Source organism: Anabas testudineus, chromosome 19 (assembly GCF_900324465.2).
Source record: "Anabas testudineus chromosome 19, fAnaTes1.2, whole genome shotgun sequence".
Lineage (NCBI taxonomy): Eukaryota > Metazoa > Chordata > Actinopteri > Anabantiformes > Anabantidae > Anabas > Anabas testudineus.
In genome coordinates, this window is record NC_046628.1 from 4377223 (window position 1) to 4396553 (window position 19331).

Here is a 19331-nt window from a genome sequence, read left to right on the forward strand (position 1 = left end):
TGGTTCAAACACCCCCCTCCAGGTCGTTTGACTCAAAAACTCAAATCAAAGGTTTCCGGAGCAGAACGACCACTGTTGCGCATGCGCCCTGGATTCGCCGGGGTCCACAATGGAGTCGGACGTACATAGACACGACTGGTTTGACTACTAGGAGCCCGATGGCACTGAAACCATTAGTTTGTTTATGATGAAATAACTGCGGAGGTCCGAGCGAGCGGTGGCGGTGAGGCCGTCCACAGGCGACTTGACTTTAAAGTTAAAGAGGAGGAGTTGACCTGCTGTGCGGTGTCTCCGGCTGCTCTCCTGACCGTCCTCTGCATTTGTTTCTCGTCCATGTCTTTGTCTGTGAGAGCAGTGAAATAGAAACCGTCCGGTGAGTTACCCTGTAATTCGACCTTGTGGTGTTAGCACAGGCCCTGTCCCTCTGTTCACCCGCTACATGGCCCGCTACGCATCTGTATATTAAAAAACGCCTCGTTAGCGCTGACTTAACGTTTTACGTAACGTTACCTTTAGCTAGTAGCGACAAGTTACTGTTACTTTCGTTAGCTAGGAGCGTCTGTAATTATCAGGCTTTATTATAACAAACACTGACAATACACTCGACACATTTCGTCTATCAACAAAGTAGACTGGCGTTGTATTTATTCAATACGTGGGTTTTCATATGACGATAGTTTAAGAGCCGTGTTTGTCTTTTTTACCCCTCATGCACGGTCGGTGCTGTAACGCTAGCGTAAAAAGGGCCTTTGTGGCTGTTTATATTGGCGCTGTGTATATAATTAACGCGAGCCATTTACATTGTAATGACAGGATGCTAGTTTGTGTTCATTACCAGTTTCCCACCATTATAAAGTAGCTGCGTTTAAGATAAGGGGGTTGGTTGTGATAGGATAGCGGGACAGTCAGAGGAGGAGGGTGGAGCTGACACTGCACAACACAAGCAGGCTGCAGATGCAGTCCTACTGCTGCTGCTACAGGGGGAACATGCTGTGAGGACATGATCGACTCTGGGAAGCTAAACCTGCTCTTATCTGTCTGACTTGCAGAGAAAGAACAATGTCAGAGGTCAAGCTAGCAAAACGCAAGGACAAGTGTGAAAACTGCACCAAACAGGTGAAGCTCTGGTTCTTTTATAAATGCTGCCCTTTTTATTCAGTTATCTTGATCATGGGTAAATGTAAATGTCAATCTGGTCGCAGTGCAACAAGAAACAGGGGGATGAAGGTGCCAGCCCACACCAGGAGAGAGATGAAGTCAGTGAGGAGGTAATGTCTGTTGTCTCAGCAGTTTCTCTGTTGTCAGCTGATCCTGCAAAATGATTTCTTATCAGGTCCTTTATTAAAGGGGAAGCCTACCACTTTTTACACATCACACGCCTGTTTAATCATTGCATGTTGCCGTCTCAGTCTGTATCATGTCTTCTGTCTCTCAGAGGGGGCTTTCAAAGTCTAAAAAAGTTATAGTCTAGACTTTGGCTTAGATTCTGTATCTTCGTAATAATTTGGTTAAAACCTAAAAATAGATAAAATAGCTGGGACCTTTATAATTAAAAAAGTCAGTATCCCGCTACTCTCATCTTCCTTCATAGGTGCTCGAAGGATCCCAGTTGTTGCTAAGCGCCTGTCTTTCCTGTGATGGCTGTCTATCAGAGGAGGAGACCCTGAAGATTTCTCAGCAAAGCCTGGAGGAAGTGAAACAGGTTCTGGCACTCAATAAGGTACACCACACACACACAGTCAGCCTCTGAAATGTTAGAAAGTCAGGCAGGTAGCTTGTTGCACTTTGATCAATACAGTACTTCACACTGTACTATCCCCATTGTTTCTCTGTCATTATCAGAAGTGTGACGTGTCAAAGCACAAGGTGCTGGTTGCGTCAGTGTGTCCGCAGTCGCTGCCTTTTTTTGCTGTCAAGTTTGGCTTGGACGTCAATGAGGCTGCACACAAACTCTGTGGATTCCTCAAGAGTCTGGGTGAGCTGGTTTTCATTCATGTATCTGTGCGTTGATGAAGCCTGTTTGTGTCCACTGAACAATTTATCCAGATCATTTCTAAAAGTTCACTCATTGATTATTGTACTGGTGTCTCTTTTACGATGTCTTTAAAGTTGTATTTCCAACTTGACTAGTACAAAAGTAGTAAAGTCTCTGGCTTTTTGCAACCTATAGAGGCATTCTCTTATTTGTTTTTAGAAATTGCCACTCACGCATTGGTGTCTCTCATAGGTGTGCAACATTCTCCCCCACTTGTGTATTACTCAGCATGTTTACATGCACTTAAGTGACCTGGTTAGTCAGAGAAATTAGGTGTCATGAGGAATTGGGGAATGTGTTTACATGCACTGTAGTAACCCGGTTACTGTAAAGCCACCTATGCAGTACATGCAGCAGTTCTGTATTTGTATTTCTCCTCTTCTGATTCATTTTGGATGTACTGCTCATGAATTTCAATTGTGCAGTGATTGAATTAGCTGCTTCCTGAGTTCTTGCTTTTGGTCTTTGCTGTGTGTGTTTTGGGGGAGACTGACAGCACAGTGACAGATCGGCAGGGTGGAGCTCCTTTTCACTGCATAAACTGAATTTAAATATGTGGTGGAAGCCAACTTATTCAGCCTTCCACATGCCACTTTGAGTCAGTTTCAGTTGTAGTTCTGTTTTGGCCAGACATGTAATGTTCTCCCTTTTCATCCATCCACTTCACTCCCATACTTTCCCTGTCTGCAGTCTATGATGCTGTGTGCTCCCGTGAAAAGCAGATTAGTTACCTTGTGGTTTACATGACAGAGAAATATGCATTCTCAAGGAGAAATCAGGTTTCTCTAACCCATTTCTCAGATTACAGAAGCCATTTTTTGTTTTTCTGTATGGGACAGTTGTCATTGCGTTTCTCTGGGGCGCATGAACAGACTCACATGTCTGTTCTCTGGATCTTTCATGCAGGTGTACAGTATGTGTTCGACACCACCCTGGCAGCAGGCTTTAGCATCTTGGAGAGTCAGAAGGAGTTTATTCAGAGGTATCGCAGGAGGAACCATGATTCCCACGCCTTGCCCATGTTCACCTCATCCTGCCCAGGTAAACGGTTTTTGTCTCCTCTTCTTCTACTCTATCAGTGTTTTCTGTTTCTCTGCTGACTGATTTTCTAGACAACAGAACTACCTCTGCCCCCATATGTGACACATTTTTAGTGTTTTTACCTCTTTCTAATACTATTCCTATTATTATCCTACCGTTATTCTATTAAAGAGTTAATTTGCATGTTATATGCTGAATAAAGAGAGCCAGAGCTGGTTTTAGAAGGATAGATAGCAGTGGAGAGCTGGTGGGGGAAGATAGAAAGTTCTTCTTTTACCACTCCCTTCACCAGAGATAGGACCTGAAAACCTCCTTGGCCTTCTGTCTGTCTGTTTGTTTGTTTGTTTGTTTGTGTGTTTGTTTTAACACATTGTATGCATAGATATGCATTTACCAGTGAAATTTGGGGAAACATTTTTGAGAAGTGTGGAATTCTCCAGACATTTAGTTTGTATTTTACAGTATGTTGTTTGATGTGTTTTACTCTTCACGGTGGTTTTCTGTTTATCGTATAACAAAATTTATTTATTTATGTCAAAAACTGGGATTTCTGTGTGTGTGCGTGCGCGTGCGTGTGCGTGTGTGTGCATGTGTCTGTGTGCGTCTGTGTGCGCACATACAGGGTGGATCCGCTATTCAGAGCATGTCCTGGGCAGTTTGGTGACCCCTCATATCTGCACAGCCAGGTCTCCTCAGCAGATCATGGGCTGTCTGGTCAAAGACTACTTTTCAAAACAGCAGGTGAGCAGGGATCCATTACTGTCACAACTTCAGTGACTCCTCTGCTGTCACTGCGCTGTCATCATTAGCTTTTGCATCACTTTAGGATTTAAGATGGGTTTAAACCTGAGTTTATTAGAGCAAAATCACTTTCAGATCCCAGTGCTGCACCTGCAATTTTATTTTAAACACAGTCACAGTTTCATTAAAAATAACTTAAACACAATAATCACGCCTAAGGTTTAACTTAAAGCTAATGGGGATGTGGTTTAAGAGAAACTCTGTATTACTCTGGACTTCAGTATGTCAGGATTTGCTGTTACAGAGTGTAAATCAAACAATAAATACATTTAAAATGTGTTTAACCTGTAATGATCAAAGCTAAACTATAATTTGGAAAATGGGTTATTCATATCTGTCCATTTCTGACCAGAGCCCATGAAAAAAAGGAATTGCTAACCTGGATGCATTGTCAGCAAAGTTAGTATTATTAAAGAGTGAATCCCTGTAAGTAAAATATATAAAGAAAAGAGTGTTACGGTGATGTTTAAAAAAATTGGTATACATTTCTAATTGTGTGTTATCAATTATAGACTTATCCACTCAAAATAAAAGCTGCAATTCAGGCATATGGAAGAGATTTTTGTGGCAGCTGGTGGTCACAGGTCAAGACTTGAACACGCCACACACAGTGCAGTGTTATGATTTTATTGTTTAATGCTCTGGAACGTGAAAATGAATGTGCGCCTGTCGGTGATGAAATATTCAGCTCTAATATGCTGCCTTTTCTGTCTTCCTTGCAGAAGCTGAGTCCAGACAAAGTATATCACGTGGTGGTGGCTCCCTGCTTCGATAAGAAGTTTGAGGCTGTCAGAGAGGAGTTCTACAACAGCTTGCTGGAGAGCAGGGATGTGGACTGTGTCCTCACATCAGGTCTGCTCCTCTTAATTTGACACAGCAGCTATTTGCAAATTCTTAACACAGCTTGTTCTCACTTTTCTGCCCAGAGGTATCAGAGTAGCTGAATATCAAGAGTACATGTCTCCATGCCAACAGCATTCATATACAGTACATATTTATAGTATGACCTTGACTGTAGTATAGTTTGACTGTAGAGCTGAATAGTGTACTTGCACATTTGCAGTTGTACAGTTAGCAAACTCACTTTCAGTGAGTGACTACAGTTACATAGATCCTGTCCATCCAGCCCTTCAAGTATACAACACATTTTCAGAAACCTATTTTATCCCAGAGCAGCACACTGCAAGCCTGTCTTAACATGTTATTTCATTTCTTTAATCACAGAATTGCAAATCCCGTAGTTGATAGTGATATGAACACTTATGATAGTAAGAGAGTTGTTTGATGTTACAGGACAGATCTATTACCTGATGGAGCAGAGGAAGGTTTCGGTGGAGGAGCTGGACTCAGTTCCACTGGACCAAGTGTGAGTAGTAATATATATATTAATATATAATACAATACTTTTGCAGGAAAACGTGTCGTTTAATTTAGTAAGATGTCAAAGATATAATTGTGCATGTATTTAATTTACAGTTCAGACCATTAGTGTTTGGACAATTATCATATGTATGTATGTAAATTACAAAGAGATGAAGCGACTGTCTCAGCCAGTCAAGGACATTCTGCCTCTTCTCCCTGTGAAGCTATTTGGTTGCTTTGGCCCAATTTTTAGGATCATTGTCCAGCTGAGTGATTAAATATCCATTAAATGTTGATGTGTTTGGCTGAATGTGAGCACACACTGGCTCCTTATACGTCTGCAGTCAAATTGTCAGTACAGTTCCCACGTAGAGATTTCTATATCAATGTAAACCCAGTCCAGTTAAAGCTGAGGCTTTCTATTTTATTTTAGTGTTGTAACTATTATTTTAGTTTAAGTTGAACACAGCTGAAGGTTTAAAAACCTGTATAACTGTCCCTTTGCCAAATAAAACTAATAATGATAAAGAGCTGTCATAATAAATGAATTCCTTTGTAAACCATATATCATAAAACATGTTAAATCATGTTGTCTTTTGTGTTTACAGTGTTATTACAGTTTGTTTTTCCAACCCTACACTTACATAGCCATTTAAACCTGGATTATGTAATCTACTGTGATTATGTAATGTATAGTGATGGTTTATGTTTGCTACATTGTTCTGAAAGCATTACATCTTGGCTCCCCAGGCTAGGAGAGGGTGGAGATGTAGCACTGGTGAGGCACGATGGCAGAGGTTCTGAGGGCTTCCTGGAACACATTTTCAAACATGCTGCCAAAGAGCTCTTCGGTTTGGAGGTGCACGAGATCACGTATAAGACGCTCAGGTGAAAGACACAGTTTCTAACCTCTCTGTCCTACTAACCCTGATTCAAGAGTCCAAACCCTCAATGTGAAGTCTTTAGTTATATCAGTCGTACCTCATGACGTGTTTCTTTTGTGGTTTGACATGTTGGTGGTTTTATAGGAACAGGGACTTCCAAGAAGTGACCCTAGAGCGGGACGGGGAGACTCTGCTGCAGTTTGCTGCTGTCTATGGATTCAGGAACATCCAGACCCTGGTGCACCGTATGAGGAAGGGACGTGTGCCCTACCAGCTGGTGGAGGTGCTGTCCTGTCCCGGAGGTAATTCCATAAGCACCAACACAAATTCAAATTATATAAATACTTTTTTATCTTCGCTCTAAACAGTCCCAAAAACATTCAGCGAAATCCTGTGTCCCCCCTCAGGCTGCTTGAGTGGCCGCGGGCAGGCAGAGAGCGAAGGAGGTCGGGTGGATAAAACCCTGGTCCAGCAGATGGAAGAGGTGTACTGCAGTCTACCAGTCCGTCTCCCAGAGCTCAACCCCACCCTGCACACCCTCTATCAAGACTGGCTACAGGGCCAAGACTCTTCACAGACCAGCAAGCTGCTGCACACCCAGTACAGACCCCAGAGTCAGACCCACACACAACCGCCACACATGCAGTGGTGAAGAGAACCACTTTTAACACACGATGGAAGTTGAACGACTGGTTCTGACTCTCATGACCATGTCAGTGTTTATGCTGGCACCATGAGGGATAGGTTGTGGACAACGCTGTAATACGGAGCAGTGAGTGAGAAGGTGCAATTGTTCCATTTGGCCACAGGGGGGTGATGTCTGTATTTGAAAAACAAACGGAGAATACCTGTCCCAAACTGGAGTCTGAACAGATACAAAGGACCAAAGTCTAGAAAAACATGCTTAACACTTTATGCAGACTGAAGCAGCCACTGTTCAGAAAATGGCTTAGAAGAGAATTATCTACAGCTTGTCAGCTGCTCTGACAAACAAATCTGTAGCAAGTGTGAACTATTTATGGCAAGTTACAGAGCAATAAGCCACTGAGGAAACATTTAAGATGTTTTTAGAACAACTGAAGCTCATGAACTGAACTTGTGATTGATCAGTAATGAATGTTCATTTAGAGAGAGTTGTGTTCCAAACTCTACACTGTCCAAAATGAAACTGATGTGTTTTTTTCTTTGTCTCCACTGTTCGTCGCTCAAAGACAAGACTACGTGTCTTTGGACACATTGATAGCAACTATGCAACAGTGTGTGACATCAAGAGTTAGTAAAAAGGAAAGTGAAACAGCTGAATGGTCCAAGAGATTAAAGATCTTTTTAAAAAACACCTAACATTGTGGCAGCGAGTGTTTGCTTTGTCTACCCCACCGAAGAGGGAGAAACCCTTTTTAGTAGTACAAGCTGGGATTTTGTCTTTGTCTGCGTTGATGACAGAACAGGCTGTGGCTTCTACAGAACTGACTGTTTATTAATATGAAAGCATTTCATGTATAAAGCTTTAGATTTGTAGGATTGTTGAAGGCTAAAAGCGACAGCACTACTGAAATGTTTAAAACTTTTAAACTGCTTTATCCTTCACTTTAGAATAGAGCACTTTGAAATCCACAAAGCACACAGTCGATCACAATGGAAAAGTCTGGAGCCTGAGAACTGGAGAAACTAGCTGTTTCACCCTGACTTTGTTGGAAGCTCTAATGTGGGCAAACAAATACACAGAAGGAATGCTGACAACAATCATTTATTGCAACACTTGGACTCAAAGCCTCTTACTCTGAAGGTAGGCGTCTTGAGGCTTTATCCCCAGCAGCAAACACATCTGTGGGAGATTGTAGTAGCAGCAAAACAGCACATTTTATGATCACTTGTTAGTACATGTACTGTATCATGTTTATGGAAAAAAAGCATCAATCCAAATAAGATTTTCCAATATCACATTAGAGGCTCAAAGAACCTCCACATTTACTGTAACGGGTTGATGCAGCCCACACACTGGCATGGAAAGAATGAAAAACAGTCTGGCTTTTTTTGGGGGGGGGGTAGTTTTCAGTGTTGTTTTCCCAAATGTCTTGAACTTTTACATTAAACCATTCACATTTCATAGAAACAGTGTGATCCATCTATTCTGACTAAGATGATAAATCACCATGATACAGTCCTGATAACCTGATAAAATAACATTAATAAAAATCATTCTTGATTGTTTATTTTAGTTGTTAAAAAGTGCTCACTTTCACTTTTACTTCTGCACAAATTCCCCAAGGTGTGGTGCGTGGGTGAAGCGTGGTTCCTTTAGGAACTCATTTCATTCACGAAATCATTCCCTGATGTAGCCGTCAGAGAGAAACACCCTAGGAGGTGAGTACACATGTGTCTGTGTAGATGTATTATATAGTAGTGAGTGTTGAGATATTTAGTGAAGTCAAAGTCACTGTGCAACAATGTGCAGCAAAAGTAAAAGTCCCACATTCCTAATATTTAAGCTTTAAGGAAAGAAATGCAAATAGGATTTATTTATTTATTTATTTATGTACAGTGACTACTGAGTATTTCTGTTGGGAATCTGTGTATTTTACAGCTTGTAGCATTTTCTTTACACTTGTTCTATACAATCATTTTTTACTACATTACCTGCAGGTCCATGTGCCTAAAAGTCGTTACTTCTCTTAGTGATTCTTATCTGAGAAAGTGACGGCTGCTTCTGTGTTGAGTTTATCACACAGTAAATCCTGAATGAGAAGACAAACCAGACCTGGGATTAAATTAGACAGATATAAAAACAAAGCCTCTCCTGTGCAGCTTCTTACACTTTGACTTTCTCTGTCTAAACTTTTGACTGTTTACATAATGTCAGCAACGTCATGTAACTCTATGTTGGATACTCTTAGTATGACTCTCTTCACGTGTTTAAGCAGCTGCTTCACATGAAATCCAGTTGTGATCATACTTAATCACTGTAACACCAGTGCAACATCTCTTAAAAGATAATACCGATTAATTTTACAGTATTTGATGTCATTTAGATACTGTACTGTAGATTACACAAACGTCCGTTTATGTGTGATCCCTGATAAAACCTGGTCTGTGCCTTCGACGTGGCTCCACATGATGTGACCCGTCCTGAACAAGTAGGAGACCAGACAGTGAGACTCGATAAACATGGGAGAGATTAGAAGCAGAAGTAAGTCACTAAACATGAAGTGAAACACATTTAAATCAGTAGTTTACGAATGACCGATAAAAGACAGACGGCACCAAGAAGAAATGCACCACAGTTACTGCATTGAACAAATAAAACTGTATTAAGAGGACAGAATTTGTAATTAGTACAGATTCTCGTGTTTTCACTGCTTCTTGGTTCTATTACATTGAAAAGTAAAAACATCCAGATGTGTAAGAGAAAGACGTTTTTGATTCAAGGTTCTTTTATAAAGAACAGCTGCATGTGGTGCTATAACAAACAATTGTATCTTCCATAATGTTAAATTATATGATAAATATAATAATATTTTTACAGTACGCTGTAAAAATGATCCAGTTCGGGACGGACAGTGGAACCTCCAGGTCCTGCCTGTGGATATTTCTGAGTCTGCTCTGTGCTGCTGCTTTTCAACAAACCACCGGCAGTGAGAAAGGTTTTCTTTTTATTTAATACTTGTACCTGATTATACTGATTAAATCAAGTATATTGTGATTACAAACTATCAGGAAGTCATATTCATTGTTGCTGTTTTGATCTCATCCAGGAGTGTCCCTGAAGTCCAGCGAAACAGTGGAAGTTGAAGCTGGACAAAACATGACAATAAACTGCAATATTACCAACAATTTGGGAGCTAATTGTAACGGTGTTCAATATTACTGGAATAACAGCAAAAGGGAGATCTGTAACAGTGACTTGAAAAATAACATCTGTGAATGGGATGGAAAGACTTATGTGTCACTGACCATCTTTAATGTTAAAGAACAGGAAAATTACACCGTTAACATAAGAACAAGATGTGGTTTCAGCGAAGCATCCACCGTTGTACAAGTCTTCATACGTGGTGAGTTTTCACTGTCTCCTGGTAAATGTGTAGACATCAGTGTATGTGTGCTTTATTACTACTGTATTTATTTTTCTATGAAGTTAGACTCTTCATTTTGTTCATTTTAAATATTAAAACAAGTTTCTTTTTTCATTCCATGTCAAGACGAACTTAAACACAAGCCAACACAGGAGGAACCTGAGCAGCGCACCAACACTCCCATCATACTGGGTGTTTTCGCCACCCTCATTGTTATCGCCGTTATTGTTTACTTGATTGTGAAGCAGAAAAAAAACAAAATCAGACACTGTTTAGGAGGAGTCGTGAACATTTAGCTTCCTTCTGAAAAACCATCCCATCACACAGATTAAGCGATGGAAATGTTTGTGTTTGTACAGATCAATGTGAACGGGATTCATTTGATCAAAGGGGAAGTGCACGAATCAAACAGAGGTGCAGGGTACAGGCGCTGTTTCTAACTTTACACATTCAAATGTTTTTATTTTGGGACCTGTAAAGTGTTAAATGAAAACTGACAGTGACTGAAGTGATGTCCTGTGAGGCAGCTTATTAGATTTCTCACATTTCTCTGGAGCCACTAAAAGTTGTTCTTCACCTGTGCTATTCCTCATCAGACTCTGATGTAGATACACTCAAATGTAAAAGAAATATGACAAAGTGTTATTCTGCTGTGTCAGTTTAGAAAGCAATGAGCCAGTCAGATTTACTAGAGCCATGTTTGCTTGTTGTTGTTGTTGTTGTTGTTGTTGTTCTTTTAAACTATCTGTGATAACAGGGCTATAACAGTGTGTAGCTTGTAACAATGTTTTTAATAGTACAAGGTTTGAAGTTGAATCAAATAATGTATATATATTATATGTAATTATAATGTAAATATAAGGGAATGTGTTCATATTTTTTCTCTCCACAGCTGTTTATTAATGTTGGAGTTGAAATGTTTACATATTTGTTATTTCAGACTACATAAAGTTGCAATTAGAGATGTGTTGCACTGTACAAAGGCTTAGTTATACATAATGTTTAATATTAACTGCTGTGTATAATAAACTGTTAAGTACAACTCATACTAATAAATGTGCCGCCCTTCTTTGAGTGTGTGCTGCACTATTACATGTCTGGATCTGCCTCTGTCTGTGAACTCATCAGTAAAATCTTCTTCAGCTTTATTGTTTATTTATTTATTTATACTCTATATACTATATCTACAGTGCTAACAATCACCTATTCATTTAGTAACCTGCTCCTCAACACTGAGCTAATTCTAATAAATAAATAAGTAAATAAATAGATTTAGTTCAAACTGTTTGCCAGTTTATTAATGCTTCACTTTCTACTGTAGATTAATCAGTCGCTCCAGGTTACTTCATCTTCCTGCTGGAAAAGTGTTGCTGTTGCTTGTTTCATTTGTTCAGAGGTGTGTGTTTCACCAAACTGTCATTTGGCTAATTATAAAGAACTTCTTTAACAATGTACTCTACTGTGTCAACAAGGATTATGTTGAGCTCCACAGTAGCATTATCAAAAGTGTCGACATGCCAAACATTTTGTTCATAAAAACTCTTCAGACAAAAGAACATTTCCATGATATGTACTTTATGTGTATCTAAACATGTTTCATTAGATACTAATCAGTCTTTACCATTTACCATACCTAATATGATTTATCACCAGCAGCAAACACATCTGTGGGAGATTTCAGTAGCTGCAAAACAAACGTTTAATGATCCCTTGTTAGTACATGTACTGTATCATGTTTATGGACAAAAAAAGCATTTCTATCAATCCAAATAAGATTTTCCAATATCACATTACAGGCTGAAAAAGAACCTCCACATTTACAGTAACGGGTTGATGCAGCCCACACACTGGCATGGAAAGAATGAAAAACAGTCTGGCTTTTTTTTTTTTTTTTTTTGGTAGTTTTCAGTGTTGTTTTCCCAAATGTCTTGAACTTTTACATTAAACCATTCACATTTCATAGAAACAGTATGATCCATCTATTCTGACTAAGATGATAAATCACCATGATACAGTCCTGATAACCTGATAACCTGCTCTACTACATCACAAAGTGGCTTCAGCAAGAAAACACCTACAATCAATAAATGATGCATTTACTGTCAGTCTGGGTAATATGATGTCCTCACTCATTTACTTTAATACTGATCAATAATAAAAATCATTCATGCTATTGTTTATTTTAGTTGTTAAAGTGCTCCCGTTCACTTTTCCTTGTCCACAAATCACTGTTTTCATTGTTGTAGGTTGATATTTAGTTTCATAATGAAAGTCCCCAAGGTGTGGTGCGTGGGTGAAGCGTGGTTCCTTTAGGAACTCATTTCATTCACGAAATCATTCCCTGATGCAACCGTCAGAGAGAAACACCCTAGGAGGTGAGTACACATGTGTCTGTGTAGATGTATTATATAGTAGTGAGTGTTGAGATATTTAGTGAAGTCAAAGTCACTGTGCAACAATGTGCAGCAAAAGTAAAAGTCCCACATTCCTAATATTTAAGCTTTAAGGAAAGAAATGCAAATAGGATTTATTTATTTATTTATTTACAGTGACTGCTGAGTATTTCTGTTGGGAATCTGTGTATTTTACAGCTTGTACCATTTTCTTTACACTTGTTCTATACAATCATTTTTTACTATATTGCCTGTAGGTCCATGTGCCTAAAGGTCGTTACTTCTCTAAGTGATTCTTATCTGAGAAAGTGACGGCTGCTTCTGTGTTGAGTTTATCACACAGTTAAACCTGAACAGTTGAAAAGACAAATTAGACCTGAGATATAAAAACAAAGCCTCTCCTGTGCAGCTTCTTACACTTTGAGTTTTTTCTGGTTAAACTTTTGACTGTTTACATAATGTCAGCAACGTCATGTAACTCTATGTTGGATACTCTTAGTATGATACATGTCACATTTTTCACATGAAATCCAGTTGTGATCATACTTAACCACTGTAACACCAGTGCAACATCTCTTAAAAGTTAATACCGATTAATTTTAGTTGCATTGCACAGTATTTGATTTCATTTGTAAGAAAATCAACTAGATCAATTAGATACTGTACTGTAGATTACACAAACGTCCGTTTATGTGTGATCCCTGATAAAACCTGGTCTGTGCCTTCGACGTGGCTCCACATGATGTGACCCGTTCTGAACAAGTAGGAGACCAGACAGTGAGACTCGATAAACATGGGAGAGATTAGAAGCAGAAGTAGGTCACTAAACATGAAGTGAAACACATTTAAATCAGTAGTTTACGAATGACCGATAAGAGGCAGACGGCACCAAGAAGAAATGCACCACAGTTACTGCATTGAACAAATAAAACTGTATTAAGAGGACAGAATTTGTAATTAGTACAGATTCTCGTGTTTTCACTGCTTCTTGGTTCTATTACATTGAAAAGTAAAAACATCCAGATGTGTAAGAGAAAGACGTTTTTGATTCAAGGTTCTTTTATAAAGAACAGCTGCATGTGGTGCTATAACAAACAATTGTATCTTCCATAATGTTAAATTATATGATAAATATAATAATATTTTTACAGTGTACTGTAAAAATGATCCAGTTCGGGACGGACAGTGGAACCTCCAGGTCCTGCCTGTGGATATTTCTGAGTCTGCTCTGTGCTGCTGCTTTTCAACAAACCACCGGCAGTGAGAAAGGTTTTCTTTTTATTTAATACTTGTACCTGATTATACTGAATAAATCAAGTATATTGTGATTACAAACTATCAGGAAGTCATATTCATTGTTGCTGTTTTGATCTCATCCAGGAGTGTCCCTGAAGTGCAGCGAAACAGTGGAAGTTGAAGTTGGACAAAACGTGACATTAAAGTGCAACATTAAGTACAATTTGGATGATGAATGTAGAGGTTGTGAATATAACTGGAGTAGCAGCAAAAGTGAGATCTGTAACAGTCGCTTGAAAAATAACATCTGTGAATGGGATAACCAGACTTATGTGTCACTGACCATCTTAAATGTCAAGAAACAGGAAAATTACACCGTTACCATAAGAACAAGTTGTGGCTCAGACGAAGAATCCATCGTTGTACAAGTCTTCATACGTGGTGAGTTTTCATGTCTCTTAGTAAATGTGTAGACATTAGTGTATGTGTGCTTTATTACTGTATTTATTTTTCTATGAAGTTAGACTCTTCATTTTGTTCATTTTAAATATTAAAACAAGTTTCTTTTTTCATTCCATGTCAAGAACCTGAAGACGAGCCAACCAAGGAACAAGCAAACAAACAACAACCTGAGCAGCGCACCAACACTCCCATCATACTGGGTGTTTTCGCCACCCTCATTGTTATCGCCGTTATTGTTTACTTGATTGTGAAGCAGAAAAAAAACAAAATCAGACACTGTTTAGGAGGAGTCGTGAACATTTAGCTTCCTTCTGAAAAACCATCCCATCACACAGATTAAGCGATGGATGTTACGAACGAGCAAACTATGCAGAAAAGAGGTGATGTAATGCAAACAAAAATCAAATGAACAAACCAAAATCTCAAAAGGTGAATCAAACTAAAAAACACTGCAAAAGGCAGGAAACTAGGAACTCATTAGTCTATATAATAAACAAACTCACAACTAAACACGATACTACAGAAATCAAAATCACAGCAGAAGCTGGGACAAAACCTAACACTACACATTCAAAGCTGGACCTAGAAGAAACAAAAAATGCAACTAAAATGCTGGAACAAACTACAAAGCAAACAGACTGACTAGACTAACAAGACTTATGAACAGTGGAGAACAAAGCTAGAGGTCGGGGAAAAGGTAAATGGAAGCGGCAGGGAACAAACGAGGTAGACGGTTGACACACTAGCAAATAACAAACACACAGACATGGACTTAAATACAAGACAAACTAATGATTAACAACAAACACCTGCTAAAACCCACACCTGTTGCCACTCCAATCAACCAAGGCCTGGCCCCGAAAGTCAGGGAAACAGACAGAGACCGCCGGGGACACTGCCTCAGCTGGCTGGAGGAGGGAAATGTAACAATGGAAATGTTTGTGTTTGTACAGATGAGTGTGAACGGGATTCACTTGATCAAAGGGGAAGTGCACGAATCAAACAGAGGTGCAGGGTACAGGCGCTGTTTCTAACTTTACACATTCAAATGTTTTTATTTTGGGACCTGCAAAGTGTTAAATGCAAACTGACAGTGACTCAAGTGATGTCCTGTGAGGCAGCTTATTAGATTTCTCACGTTTCTCTGGAGCCACTAAAAGTTGTTCTTCACCTGTGCTATTCCTCATCAGACTCTGATGTAGATACACTCAAATGTAAAAGAAATATGACAAAGTGTTATTCTGCTGTGTCAGTTTAGAAAGCAATGAGCCAGTCAGAGTGACTAGAGCCATGTTTGCTTGTTGTTGTTGTTGTTGTTGTTGTTGTTCTTTTAAACTATCTGTGATAACAGGGCTATAACAGTGTGTAGCTTGTTATAATGTTTTTAATAGTACAAGGTTTGAAGTTGAATCAAATAATGTATATATATTATATGTAATTATAATGTAAATATAAGGGAATGTGTTCATATTTTTTCTCTCCACAGCTGTTTATTAATGTTGGAGTTGAAATGTTTACATATTTGTTATTTCAGACTACATAAAGTTGCAATTAGAGATGTGTTGCACTGTACAAAGGCTTAGTTATACATAATGTTTAATATTAACTGCTGTGTATAATAAACTGTTAAGTACAACTCATACTAATAAATGTGCCGCCCTTCTTTGAGTGTGTGCTGCACTATTACATGTCTGGATCTGCCTCTGTCTGTGAACTCATCAGTAAAATCTTCTTCAGCTTTATTGTTTATTTATTTATTTATACTCTATATACTATATCTACAGTGCTAACAATCACCTATTCATTTAGTAACCTGCTCCTCAACACTGAGCTAATTCTAATAAATAAATAAGTAAATAAATAGATTTAGTTCAAACTGTTTGCCAGTTTATTAATGCTTCACTTTCTACTGTAGATTAATCAGTCGCTCCAGGTTACTTCATCTTCCTGCTGGAAAAACTAAGTGTTGCTGTTGCTTGTTTCATTTGTTCAGAGGTGTGTGTTTCACTTCGACCAGTCACAGTGCCAAATGTCCTTTGGCAAATTATAAAGAACTTCTTTAACAATGTACTGTGCAGTGTCAACAAGGATTATGTTGAGCTCCACAGTAGCATTATCAAAAGTGTCGACATGCCAAAGACTTTGTTCATAAAAACTCTTCAGACAAAAGAATATTTCCGTGATATGTACTTTATGTGTATCTAAACATGTTTCATTAGATACCAATCAGTCTTTACCATATACCATACCTAATATGAGCTTTTATTTGATGCAGCAAAGAGATGAATTCCAAAGAACAAACACAGATACAGACAGCTTATCTACCGATGCATCTGTATGCCTTGAGTGTTGATTATGACACTGGGTTTCACAGGTTTCTGTACATCAAACAGTTATTGATGGAACATCTCTTGTTTCGTGAGTAACAAGCACTGCACACCTTTGATGTAATGCAGCACAACACTCGCACCCACACGCAGCTAACACAAGAGTCCGTGTCACATTTCCTCTGTACACCACATAGTTCCCTTTTAAGATTCATACAACAGCATCAGTGTCAGTCAGACTCCTGCATGTCAGCTTGACTCTGTAGTAGCCTGTCTGCTGCCCAGCTTGCAGGATGAAAGGCCACTGGTGGAGCTGTGTTCTGGGATTACTCTGCATGCCTGCTGAGGTGATACTCGACTCCCAGACAGGTGCGCATGTCTTCATTTCCTTGTGTGTACATATTTTGCTTCAATACTATTGTTGTGAGGATGTTTTGGTCTTGTGGGGACATGTTAGCCAATACTCATAACTCAAAAAAACATTCTGAGGGTTAAGACTAGGTTTCAGGTTAGGTTAGGATTTTAGAGTTAGACTTTGGTTAGGCTTAGAAAGAGATTTTGGTTGGGTTTAGGATAACAGGCTAGGGAATGCATTGTCAGCAAAGTTCTCACAAGTATAGCGAGACAGGACAGCGGGTGCATGTGGTTGTGTGGTTGGCTGCGCACCAGCTATTAATGATGACTGAAACCTCACAGTGTACATTAAATAAATACACACCCTACAGAGATGACAGCTTCCTGCATTGCTGCTTCCCACCATGTAAATAACCAAATTTTAGGCTGGCAACTTGGTTTAAGGTTAGATTAAGGTCAGGGTAAGGGTTAGGCAAGTAGTGGTGATGTTTAAGGGTAAGAGTGGGCCTTCAGGAAATTAATGCATGTGACAGAAAGCCACCATAAGGAATGGAAACAAATATATGAGAGGGACAGAGAGAAAGAAAGAATGGATGCGTTTTGGGGTTTGATGCATCCACAAAAAGGATATTAAAGATTAGTGTGAGTCATCTTTTCCTGTTTGTTTGCAACTTCATCCTGTCTGTGCGTATTGATTAGTGCTTCTGAAAGCAGTGAAATGACTCTTTGTTTACTTAAGCAAATGTGACATTACAACAATAGTAAAGGTCCTTTAAATTCTATTTAACTAAGAGCTTTTGACACCTCCAGTGGGCAACAAGCCTGTGATTTTTTAATAAGACAGAAAAAGAAAGAGTTAAAGATCACAACCGGGATCCTACTGGTTCAAATTTACAAAACATAAATACTCCAATAATTGAAACTGTACTGGAGTAGATATATTTAGTTTGCAGTATTTAGTATGCAGTCAATAACAATGTGTCTCTCCCTGCAGTTTTCCAAAGTCCCTCATCGACCTTTCAGATGAAAGTGAACTCTTCTGCTGAGATCACATGCTCCACGTCACTGCCTGATGTGCTGGGGCTCTACCTGCAGAGGAAATTCCATCGTAAAAGCGAGATTGTTTACCTGTCTCTACACCAAGGAAAAGTCACCAAAAATACTACAGCTGAAGAATTTATTGGGCGAATTCAGGTAACTCCAAACATGCAGGGCAAGGATGGCTTTAAGTTCACCTTGCGACTGTCTCTGTTGGGGTTGGATGACACAGACTTGTATTACTGTCGATGGAGTCACTTCAACTTAAAGAAAGAATCCCTGATCAGCACTGGCACCATTGTAATAGTGAGAGGTAAAAAAAATCTGCCATCTCAGTTCAAACATGTGTCCAAAAAGCTGTCAGGCTTTTGCCCTTGACTTACCTCTCGTCTTCTGATGCTTTTGCTTGCAGAGTATGATCCCCAGGAGCAATGCAAGGGCCAGGTTTTGGATCACATCCTGATTACTTTGACTGTGGTGGCATTCACTGTCATACTGTTCCTCTTCATTGGAACACTGATTTTCAGATACAGGAGAGTAAGTATGAAGCAGGTTTTGTTTCATACAAGCACACAAAAGCAAAAGGAACACCGCTATGTTGAGTTTAATCTATTTTCTGTGTTTCCCTGCAGTTTAAAAAGCACTTCACACCTGCAAGAACTGTAAATCTACAGAGACCTGCCAGGCCACAATATGTGTATCCTCAGCAGAGCACCCAGCATTATCCCTACTTGGTAACATCTGAAAATGATTTCAGGGGCATTCTCTAATACCAAAATGATAAAAGATGACCATCTATCTCTTTTAAGAGACGCAAACTAGTGGATGTCATTGGAGTTTGAAAGAGACACTTGGAATGTTTTTTGAGTCAGCACTTAATTTGTGCTCAAATCATAAAAGTTATCTACTTTCTTGTTCTGTTTTCATTTCCTTTCATACATATATTTGCGTTGTGTTTGCAGAAATGTCAATAGCTACCACATCCTGACTCACGTAGAAGGTACAGGTGTGTCACACATGATGATTGAAGAAAAACAGCAATGCAACAAATTTTGACTTCATGTGATGCAACAAGCTTACTTGAACTGTTGACTTTTACAATGTGCTTATTTTATTTGTTTCGTTTGTGTCCTATACATAGATTTTTGAACTAAATAAATGTAAATATATGTTTTTTGCCTGTATTTACTGTGCATTAAATCAATGATTTTCCAAGTTGTGCTTTTCATTTGAGTATTAAAATAAACTACAAACAAAAAGTCACAACTGAATCTTTATCCTGAATAAAGGATCCACCTGACTTCACATTTTACTTTGAGTGTGACTCA

General features: G+C 39.1%; 2 protein-coding genes across 5 annotated transcripts; both read left to right on the forward strand.

The window, feature by feature from the left end:
• Positions 1-68: 68 nt before the first annotated feature.
• Positions 69-14811, forward strand: narf (nuclear prelamin A recognition factor). 4 transcript variants are annotated; one of them, XM_026351386.1, is made up of 16 exons: positions 69-373; positions 1050-1116; positions 1203-1268; positions 1592-1720; positions 1843-1975; positions 2942-3076; positions 3699-3817; positions 4600-4729; positions 5171-5243; positions 5990-6127; positions 6268-6425; positions 6531-7909; positions 8393-8487; positions 9647-9764; positions 9876-10172; positions 14407-14811. In XM_026351386.1, the coding sequence occupies exons 2-12, from the start codon at positions 1060-1062 to the stop codon at positions 6773-6775; spliced, it is 1383 nt and encodes a 460-aa protein (XP_026207171.1). In that variant the 5' UTR covers positions 69-373; positions 1050-1059; the 3' UTR covers positions 6776-7909; positions 8393-8487; positions 9647-9764; positions 9876-10172; positions 14407-14811. The 4 variants fall into 4 exon arrangements, with proteins under 4 accessions (XP_026207171.1, XP_026207170.1, XP_026207168.1 ...); XM_026351385.1 differs by lacking the exon at positions 9876-10172 and adding an exon at positions 13967-14263; XM_026351383.1 differs by lacking the exons at positions 9647-9764; positions 9876-10172 and adding exons at positions 13738-13855; positions 13967-14263.
• A 1989-nt stretch (positions 14812-16800) lies between these two features.
• On the forward strand, positions 16801-19308 carry LOC113155979. Its single transcript, XM_026350746.1, has 4 exons — positions 16801-16980; positions 17960-18316; positions 18416-18540; positions 18636-19308. Exons 1-4 carry the CDS (start codon positions 16905-16907, stop codon positions 18771-18773), a joined length of 696 nt encoding a protein of 231 aa, XP_026206531.1. The 5' UTR covers positions 16801-16904; the 3' UTR covers positions 18774-19308.
• Positions 19309-19331: the final 23 nt, after the last annotated feature.